Source organism: Prosopis cineraria, unplaced genomic scaffold (genome assembly GCF_029017545.1).
Source record: "Prosopis cineraria cultivar Desert tree isolate PC_DT_omini unplaced genomic scaffold, ASM2901754v1 PC2, whole genome shotgun sequence".
Lineage (NCBI taxonomy): Eukaryota > Viridiplantae > Streptophyta > Magnoliopsida > Fabales > Fabaceae > Prosopis > Prosopis cineraria.
Genome location: NW_026555333.1, coordinates 6583590 through 6601461, shown reverse-complemented (window position 1 = coordinate 6601461; position 17872 = coordinate 6583590). Strand labels below are relative to the sequence as shown.

The window sequence follows — 17872 nt, the reverse complement described above, 5'->3', positions numbered from 1 at the left end:
TTGAATCCTGATGTTAAGCTTATTACTAGAAACACAGTTATGGTAGATGTTATGAATTTTTATCTCAATCAAAAGGATAATTTGAAACAAAAGATTAAGAGAAGTATTGGTAGGATTTGTTTGACATCTGATTGTTGGACTTCTGTGACTTCTGAAGGCTATTTGTGTTTAACAGCTCACTTTGTTGATGAAAAATGGAAACTAAATAATAGAATTCTCTCATTTTGTAAGATGGATCCTCCACATTCCGAAGTAGAGTTGTCTAAAAAGGTGTATGAGTGTTTGGTAGATTGGCAAATTGAAAAGAAAGTGTTCACAATCACTCTAGATAATGCATCAGCTAATGATAATATGCAAGACATACTGAAATAGAGATTGTCTTTGATAAATGGCTTGGTTTGTAATGGAGAATTTTTTCATGTGAGGTGTTGTGCCCATATCCTTAACTTAATTGTTCAAGAGGGCTTAAAAGTCACAAGCTCAGCTTTGTATAAGATTAGGGAAAGCATTAAATATGTAAAAGGATCACAAGCAAGGTTGATTTTTTTCAAAAAAATTGTTGAACAAGTTGGTGGGATAGACACCTCAATGGGCTTGCGGTTAGATGTTCCCACTAAATGGAACTCCACTTATGCTATGCTTGAGAGTGGAGTTAAATATCGTGGTGCTTTTCTACAATTGCCTTTACGTGATTTAAATTACAAGCATGGCTTGACAAATGAAGAGTGGCATAGAGCAGAGGCAATGTGCACATTTTTGAGGCCATTTGAAAAGATTACAAGGTTGATTTCAAGTTCATCATATCCCACTTCAAATATGTATTTTATGCAAATATCAAAAATTCAAATGTTGCTTGATGCAAATAAGGTGAACGCTGATCTTGTCATTCAAGAGATGGCCACAAGAATGAAAGAGAAGTTTGACAAGTATTGGACTGATTATAATGTCATCCTTGTACTTGGCGTGATTTTTGATCCACGATGGAAATTTAATATGATACAATATTTTTACTCAAAGATTGACCCCATTACTTGCCATAAGAAGGTTGCTGACATCAAGAGCAAGTTAAATTTCATTTTTTATGAATATTCAAATGTGGGGACATTATCCACCGGTGTTGGAGGTGAATCAAGTTCTAAAACTTCAACTGTTACAATAAATCGTGCATCCCACACTGCAAGTGTTTCAACATCATCAGCGACCACTTTTGATGATACATTTGATGTAAGTTTTAAATACTTTGTCAATTAATATTGTTTTACTTTATTAGTATTTAAGTGATATTTTATTAATTATTTGGAAATTATAATGCAGGATTATCAAGATATTTATACGAGTATAGATGATTTTTCTTTGGACAAGTCTGAATTAGAGAATTACCTGGACGAACCAATACTTAAGCCTCATAATTGAAAAGATTTAGATGTATTGAATTGGTGGAGGAACAACCAACATCGATTTCTAATTCTTTCAAGAATGACTGCTGATATTCTTAGTGTTCCAATCACTACTGTGGCTAGTGAATCAGCTTTTAGTATTGGTTCATGTGTTTTGACAAAATATCAGAGTTTTCTTCTTCCAGATAATGTTGAGGCTATCATTTGTACTCATAATTGGTTGCATGGTTTTGAGTTGAAGGGTAACTTATTATTATTTACTTACTTAGAATATTTTTCCATTCTTTAAATACTTTAAAATTATGATTTTGAATTATTATGTATTGCAGATAATGAGGATGAAGAAGGAAGATATGAAAAGCTTAACATATTTGCCATCCATGAGGATCCACAAGGAGAAGGATCAAATCATATTGATATTGATGATGAAAATCATCAAGATTTAACTGATGATGCTACTAATGTGTAATTGATATCAAAGTTAATTTTGAATTTTTTTTATTAGACTTAAAACTTTTGTTGTGTGAATTGATTTTATTTTATTTTTTTATATTTAATGTGATGTGTAATAACTTTGTGAGAATTTTAAATATATTTTTTAAAATTTTAAATTAAAAAATAAAAAAATAATTAGGGCCAAGCCCTGAGAGTTGGCCCTAAGTCCTGAACATTAAGGTTGGATTGCTAAAAATAAAGCCCTAATGTATAATCGAGCTTAAAAGGACCAGCCCGTTTAAATCCTGATCCTTAAAAGGCCGGCCCTTTAAAATCGAACCGAACTTAATTGACACCTCTAATAATAAGCTTTGAGACTTCCACGCTCCCTCTTTACCTACTGCAGCGTGCACGCACTGGCACCCCCAAACTCCAACTGATTGGATCCATCTTCTCCCCCTAATAATCTTAAAAACATCTTAACTCTCCCTGTTCCCCACCACCGTACTTTCATTTTCTTTAATTTTCTCTCCCGCTCTCCCCCAACCCATATTTGAGACTCCCCCGCAAATCTCCTATCTTTTGATTTCTCTGCGCCTCTCTCTGTTTTCTTTTTAATTTCATATGATTCTGCTGGATTTCCCTAAGCCGTCCCCTATATATCCCGGCCTTGCTTTCACATCAAAACGCGCCGACGCAAATATTATACTAAATACCAATTCCCATCTGCCACAGCTTTTCTCACTTACCCGAATCTCCTTCGTGATCTCTCGCTCTCACTTCCTCTGAATTCCACACGTCGCCTATATATCCAGCTTTTCCGTCTCCTTCCTCATTCATCTTCATTCCTTCCCCGTACGTACTTGGCATTTTCACGGTCAATTGACGGGCATTCTACATGGAGATCGCCGAGAAGGAAACCAGCAGTAAGGGTTCGGACTCGGAGGCTTTGATTCCCGGATTACCCGATGAAGTCGCGGAGCTTTGTCTTCTTCACGTTCCTTACCCCTACCAGGCGTTAGCGCGTTCGATATCGTCTTCTTGGAACAGAGTCATCACCCACTCCACTTTCCTCCTCTCCAAGAAATCCCTCTCTCTCTCCAGGCCTTACCTCTTCGTGCTGGCCTCCCACAAATCAACGGCCAGGGTGCAGTGGCAGGCCCTCGACCCCGCTTCGGGCCGCTGGTTCGTGCTGCCCCCCATGCCCGCTCCAAAACCTTCATGCCCGATGAGCTTTGCATGCGCGTCGTTGCCGAGTCACGGCAAGCTCTTCGTCATGGGTGGCATGCGCTCCGACACGCAGACCCCCATGGACTCCACCTTCGTCTACCGCACATCCACCAACCAGTGGTCCCGACTATCCCCCATGAAGACCGCCCGATCCTACTTCACCGCCGCCGAGATCAACGGCAAGATTGTGGCCGTCGGGGGGGCGGAGCCCCCCACGATGAATTCAATCAGAGAAGTGGAAATCTACGATCCGGAACGAGACGCGTGGGAGTCGCGTGCTAAGACGGAGACGAACATGGGGAGGTACGACTCGGCGGTAATGGCAGGGAAGCTGTACGTGACGGAAGGGTGGACGTGGCCTTTCATGTTCCCGCCGAGAGGGGCGGCGTACGACGGAGAGAGGGACGCCTGGGAGGGGATGAGGCAGGGGATGAGGGAGGGGTGGACGGGGGTGAGCGCGGTGGTGGGAGGGAGGCTGATAACGATATCGGAGTACGGGGACGGTCCGGTAAAGGTGTACGACGAGGAAAGGGACAAGTGGGAACACGTGAGAGGGGAGAGGTTCCCGAGGGAGAAGCTGGAGAGACCGTTGACGGTGAGGGGGGAGCAAGGGAGAATCTTCGTGGTGGCGTCGAGGCTGAATGTGGGGATCGGGAGGGTGGAGGTTGAACACGACAGGGAGAAAGGGAAGGAGACAGTGAAGGTGAAATGGGAGGTGGTGGAGGCACCAGAAGCTTTTGCAGAGTTAACGCCTTCTCACTGTCAAGTGCTCTACGCCTGAATTAGCCGAGCCAGCACCATACCTGAAATACAGTGATCTGGTGTTGTAATGTGTGGGAATATTGTGTCTCCACGTAGTTCGGCTCTCGTTTAGAACAGGCACTTGGTTTTTTTCCCGTGCTCTGTCCTTTGCTACGCTCAACTTCAACCAATCCACCACGTCGCTCTGTTTACCTCCTTTCGTCTTTGTATCCACGGAATACATTTTATATACATACACACACACACAGTTGAATTGAATTTGATGACATGACGACATGACGCTACTCTTGTGTGTTTGTTTGATGAGAGTGAATAATTGAACAAAGAATAATAAGGAGTGGTTATCGATCTACTGAGACCTTTTTGCTTTAAAAAAAAATTGCGAATGAAGCCCATCGTCTCTGGTAAATTAAAATCCAGTGGACACACGAGTAGGGGAAATAGAGAGAGTAGTGAGAGCATAATAAGTGAGGACATAAGAGGATAGGAGCGTATTCTGCAAGGCGCGTGAGAGTGGCCGCGACGGCAGACTTCAACAGGAGAAAGATAAGAGAAGGAAGGATAGGCAGGAGGAGGAGAGATGACGTCAGGGGGGGCAGTCAAGGAAAGGAGAGACGCGTGGAAACGTCTAGATGCCCGCGCACGCGCTTCCTTTTTGTGAATATATGAAGCCATCCCTGCTGCTGCTTCTACACAAAGCTATGTTGTTCCGGAATCCAGACCAGAAAGAAGAGACCCTCAACCTGTGTTTCTGTATAATTATAAACATATAAAAGTGTAAATCCGATCAAGAGGAAGGAAGAAAGGAAGAGGAAAGATGTGTTTGGTGTTTGTGTGCGACGAGGACGAGCGAGTGGTGTCGAGGCAGATGGCGCCGGGGGCGTGCCCGTACTGCGGAGGCATGGTTCAGGCGGTGGACGTGGAGACCCAGTGGAGGTTCTGCTTCCTGCCCTTCTACTTCAAAACCAAGCGCCGCTTCTACTGCTCCTTCTGCAACAGGCGCCTCATCCTCCAGTGATCTTTAGACTTCAATGCCTCTCTAATTTTTCTTTCCCTTCTTCAATTTTGTCTCCCTCTGTAATTCCACCACTTATAATACTAATACTAATATCTTCCTTTTAATTTTTTTTTTTTTTGTCGTTCTTCTTCTTCTTCTTCTTCTTCTTCTTTTTTTATTGTAATTATATCAATCAATTATCGACTGTAAACGTCGTTACTTCTATTCCCGTTATTGAAACATCGCCTTACGACTAAATTTTTGTATATGTACCTTTGATCCCACTTCGTCCCTAATTAACTCCACTCGGAATTCCAATTTCCAACACCAAATCTGACTGTTGTCTCATCACTCATTAGCCAGATATGTGGCTCTTTTTCCCGGCTCTTCACACTTCATGGCACCTTCCATACCTCACCCAAAATAGTCCGACACCGACTTATTACCCTCGCAGGTCGCTAAAAGCCTGAAACAAACGGGAAAATATAAACAGGCTTGTCGGCTTTAGCCGCCCTTTTTCTCGCCCTTCATTACCTTATCTCAGCTTTTCTCGAATCATTCTTTCCGTGTTCACTTTCTAGAAATATTCTTTTCTCGCCAAAATGTTCGCGCCGTTGTTGAGTTGCCAGAAGTTCTTCACGCTGTCTTTTATTATATCCCGTGTCGAGAATCTTCTTTCCCCGCGTACTTCCGTTTGTTTTGTCACGTGTGATACTCTCTACACAATTTGGGCGACATCAAACGGGAGCCCATGCCCAGCTCATCAAGTAAAAAAAAAAAAAACATGATAGCTGCAAACATGGGCCAGCATAACTTTTCTGTTTGGTGGATCAAAAAAAAATCGAGATAATTATATATACCCCAAATAAATCATAGAATTCTTTCTACCAAAAAAAAATATATATATCATAGAATTCCGCCTCCTGGTGATGCAATTAAATCTTCTGTTGGTATACCTTTACCACCTAATATATTCTATTATTAATTAATTCAAACGCCAGTTTTATATTTTACCATTAGGTTGCAGATTCTGGACATATTTTTCTTCAACGCATGGCATGCGAAAGGTGATGATCGTGCACGAATAAAATGAAAATACACGTGTTGAAAATTCCAAGAGTCTGCCACATTAAAAAAAAAAAAGAGGAAAAACGATTGGGAAATTTGAATTTGAGAATTAAGGCAAGCAATTGTGGCGGACGTGTTGGCCGTGATGAGTATAGGAATAGTCAATGGAGTCGCATCGCAGGTTCGAAAGACAAGGTTAGACTTGTCGTTTTGAAGTTCAAACCAGGGCCTTATTCGTCAATTCAATACATAAATGACGACCTCGCACTTGTTCACATAAAAATTCTGCGTCTTGTTCACTCCCAACTTCCGCACATTTTCCATTTGGATAAGAAGAATTGAATTTTCCACATCTTCTAGACTCCCCAACAACTCTTACACGGACTCATAGACCCTTTAAAAGACGCAAATGATTCTTCCAACCATTAAAAGAAAAGCTAACATTTACATCTTGTTAAAAGGTTCATGTCTTCATCGTATATTACAAGTGAAATGGAATCTCAAAAACATCATTTTGTTTTTTCATTTATTTTTTAGACCTTGTATTCAACTTCCTGAGCTTCGCTCCAATTTGAGCTGAAATTACTTAAAAAGGCCCAAACTAGTACGGATGAATCACTTGTATGACTTATATTTAAATAAAAGTATTATTGTAAAACAATATTAGCATGTGATTATTATTATTATTATTATTATTTGAAAGAGCTATAACAAAATACGTACGCTAAATTCTGGGATAGAGCATGAGGAGTGAAACGCGTCATGTTAGGTTTCCCAACTAGCAGCTACCAAACAGGAATTTGTGAAGCATTCCATTTGCCTTTTCTTTTTCAGATCCCTACCCGCCACCCAACACGGTCTTGCATTCACGAGAATCCACAATGCAAGCAACGCTCTAATCTGATCGGATTGATACCGTTGATGCTGTCTTAAATAATACCAATGCCATTAGCATCATGATAATAGCTTTGACCAGGTCAACTGAGCGATGAAATCAAAATATCGAAACAAATCAAATACAAGTACTGACTTAACAAAATCTAAAATGCACCCAAAACAACGGGTATAGTTTTAGCTTGGACGGTTTAAATTAATCTTGAAGATATTAATAACCATGCTTATACTCAGGCCTTCTGTTTCTATTTAGGCTTTACGACGCAACAACTTTTGAGTTGAGCTGGAAGGTTGATCAAGAAGTACAATAAATTCACACAACAGTCCAGACATAAAAAGATTGGAATCGCAATCAGCGTGTGATACAAAAACACATATCCGCCTTGATGGTGAGGACCACCTCCAAAATGATCAACAAAGGGCCGAACAAGAACACACTATATTTATTTATTTTTTATTTAAAAAAAAAAGAAAAGAAAGAAACATCATCCTTGAAATGTCAGGTTGACCCATGTTATACAGTAAAGGCGATGGCATTGTTCAGTAACTGAAAGAATCCGGGATGGATTTTATAGTTCATTGATTAAAATAAAGAAAAGGACCGAAGAACCCTTCAAATTGGATTGGATTGGATTTCTGGGAGTAGAGACAAGAGGGCCACTAGGTGCAGGTAAAAATAAATTTAGAAAACAGAAATGAATATGAAGTCTTCTCCTTTCACAAATATCAAGGGTCCTAAAAGATAAGATAAGATTTGTCCGAAGATACGTTTTTGAATACTGACGATGCTTCCTTCTGTCTAAATCTTGATGCCCACACATGCACACAAACCTAACCCCTCAATCCCACTGGCCCAGTAATCCATCTAACAATTCAAATCTGTATTCGCTTTCTTCTCTCTTCTTCCTTCAGCTTTGAATATCATATCCATATCCATCCACCTCAACACTCCAATTATAAATATGGGCAACAATAACGCCATAGCCAGTCCTCCTTTATACTTTGACAGGCACCTCTGAGGGTATGCACAGAATATACTTTTGAGATAAATTAAAACTTTTTCAACCCACATAGCAAGATAAGATTTCTAATATATATATTTCACACTTTTATCCTGTAATTTTTATTTAGTAACAACATGATCATCATCCGCATCACCACCACCAGCAACAAAGAAAGAATACCAAGAATGAAAGCTATAGGATGAAATGTTTAAAATTAATCATAGCCTTCGTCGTCGTCGTTTTCTTCGTCATGTTCTTGCAGATCTGCTAGAGAGAAACTCCTGGCCTTCATGCTTCCGAGTCTGAGCCTCATCCTAGCGGCATAAGATTCCGGGACTCTGCTCTGTCGAAGCTGAACCGGATTTTCGTGTTTGTTTTCGTGCGGTGACGAGGACGCTGGGGACGGAACTTCTCTGGCTTTTTCTTCTTCGTAGACGTCGTCTTCATCTTCCTCCACGGGCAGGAGAGGCATGGATTTTGGGTTGGACCAGCTGTAGAAACCCGATCTTCTGCACAGCTTGGACGCGATTAGAAGCCGCCTTCTCTTGTTGAAGGGATTCTCCTGTTTCTTCAAGTCTTTGACGTTGGTGATTTGAGATAAATCGGAGAATGACTTCGATTTACCATCGAAATGGCTGGACAATCCCCTCCTGAAACCAATCCAAATGAAAATCCGATATAATATTCTTTCAGACGATGGATCTGGAAATTGAAACCCAGAAACTAAAAGGATCAAGTAAAACCTTGTTAACCAGAGCATCGGAATCTGAGACAAGGCACATCAGATTCCATAAAACGCGAATCAAATCGGCGAAGAATAGGACAGAGAGAAAAAGAGGGTACTAACTTGATAGGAAGCGAGTCTTCTAACGCATCAAGAGATCCCAGGCCATGGAACTTGCTCTGCACCTCCTCCTCGTCTTCACGGGCGTCGCCGTCCTTGCTAAAGGACAGATCGTTGTCGCTATCGTCGGGGGTTCCGATAGACGAGGAGCTCTCGGAGGACTCGGCGTCCAAGGAGGCGGGGCACGCCGAGAGGCAAGAAGGAACGGTATGGTCGTCGGGGTCGGAGGTGGGAAGGTGGTCTCTTGGGTAAGACGGCGGAGAAGGAGGGGAGGATGAGGAAACGTCGATGGTGAAGGTAGGACCCACCAAAACCTCCATGAGAGGAGAGTGAGAGAAGGAAAAGGAAAGAAGCAGAGGGGTGGGACTAGCCTTGGCCGGTGCGTCGTCTCCGTCGGTTGGGTTTCCAGGCGATGGGGTTTGTTGTCATGAATGGAGGAGTGAAGAGCGAGAGAGCGTGAACATGTTCATTTACGAGAGCAGAGAGGGAGAGAGAGATGAAGGGAGAGAGGCACAGGGAGGCTGGCGTTTGGTTTAAATAAGAGAGGAACAAACACGGAGTAATAAATGAAGTGCGAGAGGGAGGGAGGGGAAGGAAAGAGAAACAAGAGAGAGGAAGGAAATGTACGTAGATAAGAACGCGGCTTGACAGGAACGAGACTGAGACCAAATGTGATTTTTGATTTTTCATTCTCTTTTTATGTGTTTGTACTATTTATTTATTCAGTTTTGAGACCGTCTCAGGTCTGGACTAAAATTCAATTTTTTTAATTAATTTGTAAGTAATTTTTTTTATTTTGCTTAATGTTGGATTTTAATGGGCAGAGTCACGGGAAACAAATCACAAGATGGTCAAATTATGTAGAAATCTTAATGTGGGATTGATTACTTATTTTCATAATAGTTTTTTTGTTTTGAAAAAATTTTTTTTGAAATTTTGTTTTTTATTATCCATTCTAAAAAGCACAAAAGTTAAATTGTTTTAGAGAATTAAAAGCTATACATGCTTTAGACGTTTTGTTTTTTTTTTTTTTTACAAAATTTAAGAAAAGAGATGTAGAGTCTGTTTGGTTTATTTTTTTTTTTATTTTTTTTTTTGAAAGAACAACTATAATATGTCACTAATTTTATTATTGAAAATATGGTAGTCTTGGCACGTTTATCATCATCATTAATTACTTACAATCATTACTATTAAGTTATTTTTTAACTTTAAAAGTATTTTTAAATTGATGCAATCAAAGATATCTTCATCTTAGTTTGTTTCGAAAAACAATTTTAAACACTACTTGCAAAGCACTTTTTTTTTTTTGGTTCAAAATTGAAAGACAAGCCTGAAGGTGCAAATCTTAGTTACTCATACACTGCTGATCAGCTCACAAATAGGCTATGCATTCATCAATAGGTTCATTCAAAATACATAATTCAGCATTAATGTAATGCGCATTTTAAATCAAGCAATCAGCTACCTTTATATTTTTTTAGTTGTAATAAAAAATTTGCACTTCACTAATTGAGAAAATCAATTTTTGTATCTTAATAATATATAAACACAAAGGATGGTTCAATCCCTTACCAATCTATTATCAATGGATAGCTTTCAGTAAGCCAAAATGACATTGGATTTTTTTATGTGATTTTGCTTAGCAAGTATAAGACCCAAATATAATGTAGATAGTTCAACTACAATAAGGGAAATATATCTGAGTTTATTTTGAAAAACTAGGATTCAATTACCTCAAGCGTCTCGAAAGACTCCCCAACATATAGCAATTCCTTGATAATTCACCGGACCCATCAACACCTAAGTGAAGATATTAATAAAATTCCTTGCAAGACAGATTTGAAAAATAAAAAATGGAAGCAAAAACCAAACAGGCACATAAAATATAATGTTTTTACTAATAATAGTTATATTAATAAAATAAATTATTCTTTCACATGTTATTAACCAATTTAGATAGGTTTTTCAAAATAATAATTTAAACAAGCTTTTTTTTTTTTTTTAGCTTCCAACACTCGTTTTGAAAACTTATTCCATAGAACTGTTTTAAGAGTCTGGAGAGGAAAGAGAATCAAACGAATCCTTAGATCCTCTCTTGGCATTATTTTTTATGTAACGAGCTTATGGCCCTCATGGAGAATAAAACTCAAGTCGGAAGGTCTTCAGTGGTCGATCGGTGGCTGGAGTTCTGGATAATTATCAAGAATAGATGACTTAAAAATCAATGATTATTGTATTTTAAAACTGTAATGTATTTTTTGAGAAATTAGGTGTTTAAAAATATAAGATATTTTTAAATCTTTCAAAATATAATCATTATCTTTTTTCAAAAGTGCCCCTATTAATAATAACTTTATATTTATTATATAGTATTTAATAGGGATAAATATAAAAAGATAGAGTTAGTTGAAAGTAAGTAATTACTTTATTAAAAGATAAAATTTGATTAAAAATACCTTATATTTTTAAATAGAGAGAATATTTGTTTAGATATTAAAAAAAATTATAACTTCAACTAAAATTAGTAAATTGATATTAGAAAAAAAAGTCAATAAATATGACGTGATTAATGTTTGGACATATTTTTTTAAAAAAATAATTAGATAAATTAAAATTTATTTAGATGATTTGATTCGAAAACTAGTTAAAATATCTAATGATAAGACTATTAAATTTAACATTACAATCAATAGGTTAAAAATTTTAAATATTCAATTACGAAAAGTTAAAATAAATTCATAAAGTATTAAAATATTCAATTGATATAATCCACAAGTTGATCTATAATAATATCACGAATATGATGTGTCTGCCTTAACTATCCAAACAGATTTGATAAGGGTGCCTATTAGCATCTTGCTCGTGGACATTTATACTTTCATTTTCGGCTCATATAAATTGCTCATTAGTAATTGAATTTCTCTTGATAGAGTTATGTAATGCCATCGTTGCACAAACAATTTTAATTTATGTTTTATATCTAAATTTAGGCATTTTTTGTATAATTACAAACATATTTTTTCACACTTCATAACTCATTTTCTACAATTCATCTCAAACTTGAATGATAATAATTAAGGATTTTGCTATTGTTTATAAATCTTACAACTCGCCCAAAATTTGGAAGGCAACAATGTTTATAATAGTGTGGACCAAAATATTCATTTAGTGTTGGATAATCATAATCAATCAAATAATATTTAACTATTAAATAAAAAAATATTGTAAGTTTGATTAACAATGAAGCAATGCAATAATAACCAACGAGTTCATGAAGTATGCATGGAGATGGATGTAAAAAATTCATTAGAATAATTGATATGACATTATAAAAAATGCTCTGAGCTGTAACTTCCCATCCTTCAATGACAAAAATAAAAAACACATATCACAGTCACATACAAGTGTAATATTATGTATTGCATATTTTTTTTTTCAATAAATTTAATTTGACCAACAACATTAATTACACATGGCATGCAAGTACCATCAATCACTCCTATAGCATGTTTAAAAAATAATCAATATCATAGATTAATTCGAACTTTCGAACTATATCATTAAAGAAATAACATTTTTGATTATATGAAATGATAAAAAAAAGTTTTAGCAGTGACAACTGTCAATGGAGATTAACATGTGCATCAAACATGGTGGAAACCACCTGTCAAATTTTCTCTTCTTGTAAGGGAAGAAAACTGCATTGCTGTTTCTTTGGCAGCTGATGCTGGCAACGGGTGAAAACAGCATCACCTTCCCTCTTGTTCACTGCATCCCGAGAATTTGAGAAACTCCGGCGGTGAGGCTAGCTCGGTGGAGCATGATGACAACCAAATTGGCCGATCTTTTCTCTATCGGTCTGTTTATTACTTGTTTCTTTGCTTTCAGGCCATTGCTGCTTATTTCTTTCGCTTTTCTGGCGTTATCACATTTTGAGGTTTTTTTTTTTTAAAAAAAAAAAACAACCGCTGATGTTGTGATCCACCCGCAGGTTTCGTAACTAAAACTCCTACCTGCCCCCTCCTCGCTCTCCACCCTCTTTAATCTGCCTTATCCTCTTTTATCCATTAATTGCCTTCTCTTCTGAGACTGTTTCTCTTTCCTTTCATCAATTATTATTCTGACTCACCCTTATCCTCTTCGCATTTTTCACACTCCTTTTCGTCCGCTCTATTCATTCACCTGATCTGTTGCTCCACTGTTTGAACCACACTTTTAAATGATTTCACTCCAATGACACTAACCACCAGCCGCTATAGCTAACATGCAAAGGATACTGTGTTTATTGTCATGCTAACTAACTCTGTATTTATTTAAAAATAATAGGTAATTTTTTTAATTTTGTTCTCATTTACAATTAATATCATAATAAATTATTGCTTGAAAATGCAAACCATGGTAAGTAAACAGTGAGTAAAATTTAAAAAAAATATATGTTAATTGTTCTAACTTTACCTTGTAATGTTAAAGATTAAAAAAAAAAGGTTTGTTTTAGGTTAAAATCACACAAGTCACAACACAAGAGACGAAACTAAAAGATCAATGCTCGCATGTTTGTGTGTGGCTTATCCGGAATCGGAAGCTCCTCTTTCCTCGCCTCCAACTTGTAACGTCTTACTTGTCGATGGGCCACACTGCACGCGCATTTACCACACGTAACCAATTCTAATTTTCCTATATTCTCATGTATTTTAACTTCAATATTAAAAATATAAACGTTTTTTATGGTTTTTCTAAGTCGAATTATTATGTATTGCGTGCCGTATTTTGATAACTCATCAGCTCATACTTTTTTGTCACAACTCAATTTATAATTTTATCACTGGGTTAAAAAAAAAACATCAATATCGTCATTTTCTATTGATTTTTTGACATCCTCCTACATTGAATATTGATAATATAAATAGCGATTAACGTAATAACTGAAATTCGTTCAACACCTGATTGAGCTCTTAATTACATGAGCAAATAGCTTTTCGGATCCCAATTAAAATCCGCCGATATGATGTGGCCACAAGCCCAGCGTTGAATCGGATAAAACATATATCATAATTTCAATTTTGATATAAATTACATTCTTTGATCATTTTAAAAAAAAAATCCATACAATTCAGAATCTAAAGGAAAATTGCTGGAGACAAGACGTTGAATTTAATCTGAAGGAAGCATCGAATGTGGTAAGCATGTGTGATTTAAATTACATTGTATCATTATGACTGTGCCCTTAAGTACCCCACTTGCTTCTTCCAGCTAGCACCAAGGACCATGCAATTCTCACAATAAAATTTTGAACACCCTTTATCCTCCCACATGATATTTTTTGAACGTGACAATCGAGTCCGTTGTTCTTTGTAATGGATAACAAGCAATCATCTTAGTAAAAAATTTGACCATCCAAGTTCAAGGTCTTGGATTTGAATTTATGTATATGCAAAAAAAAATCACTTGAAGAATTATATGCAATCAAGACTGATAATATTTGAACGTAACTCATCAGTTAATGAATGTGAATATTATAGAGTATAAAATTTAGAGAAATGTAATATTTACAAGCTCTGAACAATTTTTTTTTTCTCAGTTTCAGAATTTTTGTGATTTTTTTTTTCGAACCGTATAACTTAGACTTCGCATCGCTTTTTTTTTTTTTCCTGAATATTGTTCACATCTTCACATCTTTTAATGCATGGGAAATAACTAGTTTATTTAAATTACATCCCTCTTATATACACACGCACATATAAAAGAAAATCTTAGAAAACTTGTGTAACGCAGATGATAGGAAATAGAAAACTTATGTATTGTTCAGCAATTATATTATTTTGATCAGACTAATTGAATCGAGAATAATGATTGGGAATCACTAAATATAAGTAGAAGTTTACACATTACATCAAGGGCGTTTATAGAAAACATTTTTTTTAATTCATAACAAATCTAAGAAGGACAGCTTTTCTTTTTTTAAATCTTGGTGAACTAGTTATTTATTTGTTACATTTAAAACTAGACGGATTAAAATAAAAGAACATCGAATTATTGTGGAAGGCGAAGTGATTTGACTTTCTGGTTAGGTACTGTCCTGGAAAAAAAAAACTTTCTGGTTAGATGCTAGCACGTTAACTGGATAAGGCTTATAGTAATTACCATTAAGCATTGACATCAACATTTCAACAAAACTTAAAACAAAATTAAAGCAGAAAAGACATGCACATTAAACTAAATACAGCGTTGGTACAGATGGGTGGTCTTGATAATTAATAAAGCCAATTAATTATACTATATCTGTCCTAAATTATAAAGTACTTTAAAAAAAATTTCATTCCAAAATATAAAATATTTTTAATAAATTAAGATTTTATTAAATATAATAATTTTAATATGATCCTTTCTCTTTTATAATTAATTTTTATTTTTTTTTTAATATTTAAATTATGAGTATTTTAAAGATTTATATTTTTATTGTAAAAAGATAAGATTATTAAATATATTTAATAAAATTTATTAATAAATAAAATTTTATTTAAAAATATTTTATAATTTGGATGGAGGCGAAAAGTATTTGTGGACGTAGCAGATGGATGCGGATAGCCGAGTTGAACAGTACTCAACTAAAGCTGATCCACTTAATTCAGAATTCCCAGTTGGCAAAGCAGGGGATCAATAAATTAATCAATAAATACCTGGAGATAAGTTTGAAGTGGTTTCATTTAATTATTATTTCACAATAAAATGAATTTAATGTCATGCATGTGTGGGTGGACTTTTGCTTCATTGGGAGACAGATATTCCAAACGGAGAATACTAAAATGAGATGCTCTGAATTATTCTGAGAGACATCATGCGATTGAAAGAAAGAGAGATTTCGGGTCAAATCTGATGAGTGGTTCATCCCCACCATGGCATATCTCTTCATTTCCTCTTCCTATTATCATTTTCATACTATTTCTCTGTATACTATATTCAATTCATTCATCCTGATCCATCAGTTATTTTTTTTAAAAAAAATTACATCTAGATTTATTATTATATTTGCTTTAATGAAAAAAACTCAAAACTGATTTCATACCATGTTATCATCCTGAATGGACTAAAAAATTTCCAAAGCCATGTATCGAGTATTGGTATAATCAAGTTTCAAGACCAATATTTAATGCAAATATTATTTCAAAAATATTGTGATAGAAGAGCCAAATTTTGAGGAGACAAATATTATTATATGTGAGAGTGATGGAATAAGAATAGACAGCGCGAAAAATGAAGGGCTGTGTGAGGAGAATCAATGAAGAATCACTGAATCAAGATGCGTGAATGCAACGACACACCAAGGGAGAGACATTTAAAAAAAAAAAAACAAAAAGAAAAGGACGTTGACATTTGAGTAAAGCGGGTAATGAGTGGACTTAGCTCATATGGTTTTAGACTCAATTGGTCTAATTTATGAACTTGGCTTCTTTTTTTTTTCTTTTGAATTTCTTTTCTCTCCACTTCTTATTTCACTGCTTGAATCAATTTTTGAATCGTTAAAATTTAATATTTTATAAAATTATTTTTTATTTTTTCAATTACAATCCTAAATTTTGAATTGTGTTTAGATCAAATTTATTTTATTTTAAATTTATTTATTCCAATTTTAACTTTGTAATAATAATTTCACGAAGCACTGAATCCTAGCCAAGTTCCTAACACAGAAGCCTTCCTGTACTAAAATAATTTAATTTTTACAATTCAAGGGGAAAAAAAACAAAGACTTGAAACAGAGAGTTGAAGTAAAAGCCGACCCAAATTGCGAATAATTTGAGAGATCAAGGGAAGGTGCACACAGTACACACACATACACAAAAAGTACACAGCAAAAGACAAGTGAGAGTTGGAGAGAGTGGAAAAGCAAGAGAAAGGGAAAGGAAAGGAATAATGAATGAATACAAAAACAAGAACGAATGAAGAGGATGGCCTCTCTTTTTACGTTTTTCCAATCCTGGGTGGGCTGCCATCAATCATGTTCACTACTCTTCACTCCCCCAACCACATTCCTCTGTTCTTCTCCTGCTCCTCTTAACTTGTTTCAACCTCCAATTTTCTCTATTCATTTATTTATTTTCCTCCTTCTCAACACTAACCTTTCTTGCTTTTACGCTAAAGTTCAAATCTCTCTCTCTCTCTCTATATATATATATACAGACATGACACGCATATAATATTCAGTTTGAAAGCTATGTACTGTGCTTGAATCCTGGGCAGATTCAATCTACTCTTCCTTGTTGGCCCATAAACAAGTTTAATGTGGATCTCGAGGATTTCCCTTTCAAAATGATCAGGGATGGTGAATTTCCTTTAGCGTAATTTAATTCTGTAGCAATAGAAAATCGTACAACTGTTTTTGAATAAAAACCATCAACATGTAGACTTTTTACGTAAACGATAGCCTCAATATTTTTTTCTTTAAATCCCTGGAAGCATAAATAATTACTCTCTCCATCCTATATATAAGATATCTTCTAAAATTTTTTTCATTCCTAAATGTAAAATGTTGTCAGCATATTTTTTAATAAATGAATCATTATATCTTTATTAAATTAAAAAGAAAAAAATAAATATTTTCATTAACTTACTTTAAAGAAAATATTTATTTTTTATTTATAATAATTAAAAATAAAATTAAAATATTATTATACTTTTAATTAATCAATTAATTATTTTTTAGTAATTTATGTAATTTGATTAAAAATATTTTATATATAAAAAAATATGGAGGGACTATAAAACGTTGCTTCAGTGCAGAGCAAACGGGATTGGCATTATTAGGTGGCAAAAGGAGGCAGAGCAGTCAATCTTCAATCCGAATGGGCAAAACACTTGCCCTGTGATTAACCACTTAAACAAAAGCACCTCACAGATGAAAAAAGATGAAGCCCACCTGAATTCAGATGTACTAACTTAATATTAATAGTTTTATCAATATTAATGACTATAGTGTGAGACATTATTAAAAATGATAAAAGTAATTACTTTACATAACAATTGAATTTATGAAAATATTTGAGGGACTTAAACTTTGCTGAATATAAAATTATCAAGAATTAATATTTATTCTGATTCGATGAGGCGTTATTACTCATTAGCCATACCTACTCTGAGAGTCACTGTATATTATGATATTATTAAAAAGATCAGAGATCTTGTTATAAGAGATTGAATAATCATCTTTGATTATATCTCGAAGCTAATCGATGTACTAATCTCT

The 17872-nt window shown here is 35.5% G+C and overlaps 4 protein-coding genes across 4 annotated transcripts; 3 read left to right on the top strand and 1 right to left on the bottom strand.

Annotated features, from left to right (window-relative positions):
- Positions 1 to 588: 588 nt before the first annotated feature.
- LOC129302056 (zinc finger BED domain-containing protein RICESLEEPER 1-like) lies at positions 589 to 1413 on the top strand. Its single transcript, XM_054940721.1, has 2 exons — positions 589 to 1224; positions 1315 to 1413. The coding sequence occupies exons 1-2, from the start codon at positions 589 to 591 to the stop codon at positions 1411 to 1413; spliced, it is 735 nt and encodes a 244-aa protein (XP_054796696.1).
- An 855-nt stretch (positions 1414 to 2268) lies between these two features.
- Positions 2269 to 4023, top strand: LOC129302213 (F-box protein AFR). The gene has a single exon (XM_054940921.1). The coding sequence runs from the start codon at positions 2731 to 2733 to the stop codon at positions 3841 to 3843; it is 1113 nt and encodes a 370-aa protein (XP_054796896.1). The 5' UTR covers positions 2269 to 2730; the 3' UTR covers positions 3844 to 4023.
- Positions 3857 to 4946, top strand: LOC129302216 (uncharacterized). Its single transcript, XM_054940923.1, has one exon. It carries the CDS (start codon positions 4642 to 4644, stop codon positions 4840 to 4842), a length of 201 nt encoding a protein of 66 aa, XP_054796898.1. The 5' UTR covers positions 3857 to 4641; the 3' UTR covers positions 4843 to 4946.
- Positions 4947 to 7854: 2908 nt separating this feature from the next.
- LOC129302215 (protein OXIDATIVE STRESS 3 LIKE 4-like) lies at positions 7855 to 9198 on the bottom strand. The gene is made up of 2 exons (XM_054940922.1): positions 8635 to 9198; positions 7855 to 8437 (listed from the first exon to the last, which is right to left on the bottom strand). The coding sequence occupies exons 1-2, from the start codon at positions 8949 to 8951 to the stop codon at positions 8002 to 8004; spliced, it is 753 nt and encodes a 250-aa protein (XP_054796897.1). The 5' UTR covers positions 8952 to 9198; the 3' UTR covers positions 7855 to 8001.
- Between the last annotated feature and the right edge of the window lie 8674 nt (positions 9199 to 17872).